The sequence below is a fragment of the Carlito syrichta genome, unplaced genomic scaffold (assembly GCF_000164805.1).
Source record: "Carlito syrichta isolate Samal-C Ts95f unplaced genomic scaffold, Tarsius_syrichta-2.0.1 Scaffold157277, whole genome shotgun sequence".
In the NCBI taxonomy this organism is placed as follows: domain Eukaryota; kingdom Metazoa; phylum Chordata; class Mammalia; order Primates; family Tarsiidae; genus Carlito; species Carlito syrichta.
Genome location: NW_007101373.1, coordinates 1 through 403, shown reverse-complemented (window position 1 = coordinate 403; position 403 = coordinate 1). Strand labels below are relative to the sequence as shown.

At 76.9% G+C, this 403-nt stretch overlaps 1 protein-coding gene across 1 annotated transcript; it reads right to left on the bottom strand.

Moving 5' to 3' along the window:
- Positions 1-4: 4 nt before the first annotated feature.
- LOC110594892 (SH3 and multiple ankyrin repeat domains protein 1-like) lies at positions 5-400 on the bottom strand (the record flags this gene model as incomplete). Its single annotated transcript, XM_021709088.1, has 1 exon — positions 5-400. A coding segment is annotated over one exon (396 nt), but the record flags the coding sequence as incomplete, so codon positions are not given.
- Between the last annotated feature and the right edge of the window lie 3 nt (positions 401-403).

Below are 403 nucleotides of genomic sequence, written 5' to 3'. Positions count from 1 at the left end.
GGCCCTCCTCCCAGGGCAGCAGCTTGCGAGGCAGGGAGGAGGCCGTCGGCAAGGGCACCGCTGGCACTTCTGGCTCGATGGCCGCCGGCCCCCCGGCCACGCCCGCCGTCGAGGGTCCCGAGCAAGCGCTCAGGGCCAGCAGTCCGTCGGTTCCCGCCCCTGTCACCGAGACGGTGGGGCTGGTGGGGGTGACAGGGTCTCGGAGGCCCCCGCTGGGGCCAGGCCGCAGCGACCGGCCCCGGAGCTTAGAGGGAGTCATGAGCTGCGGGGGGTACGGCGGGCCGGGGGGGCCGCTGCCCCCGAAGGCCTGGCCGTCCAGGTAGGCCACGTAGGTGTCCAGAAGCTCCGGCCCGCCGGCCACGCCGGCGCCGCCCCCCGCACTGCCGCCCCCTTCCGCGGACAG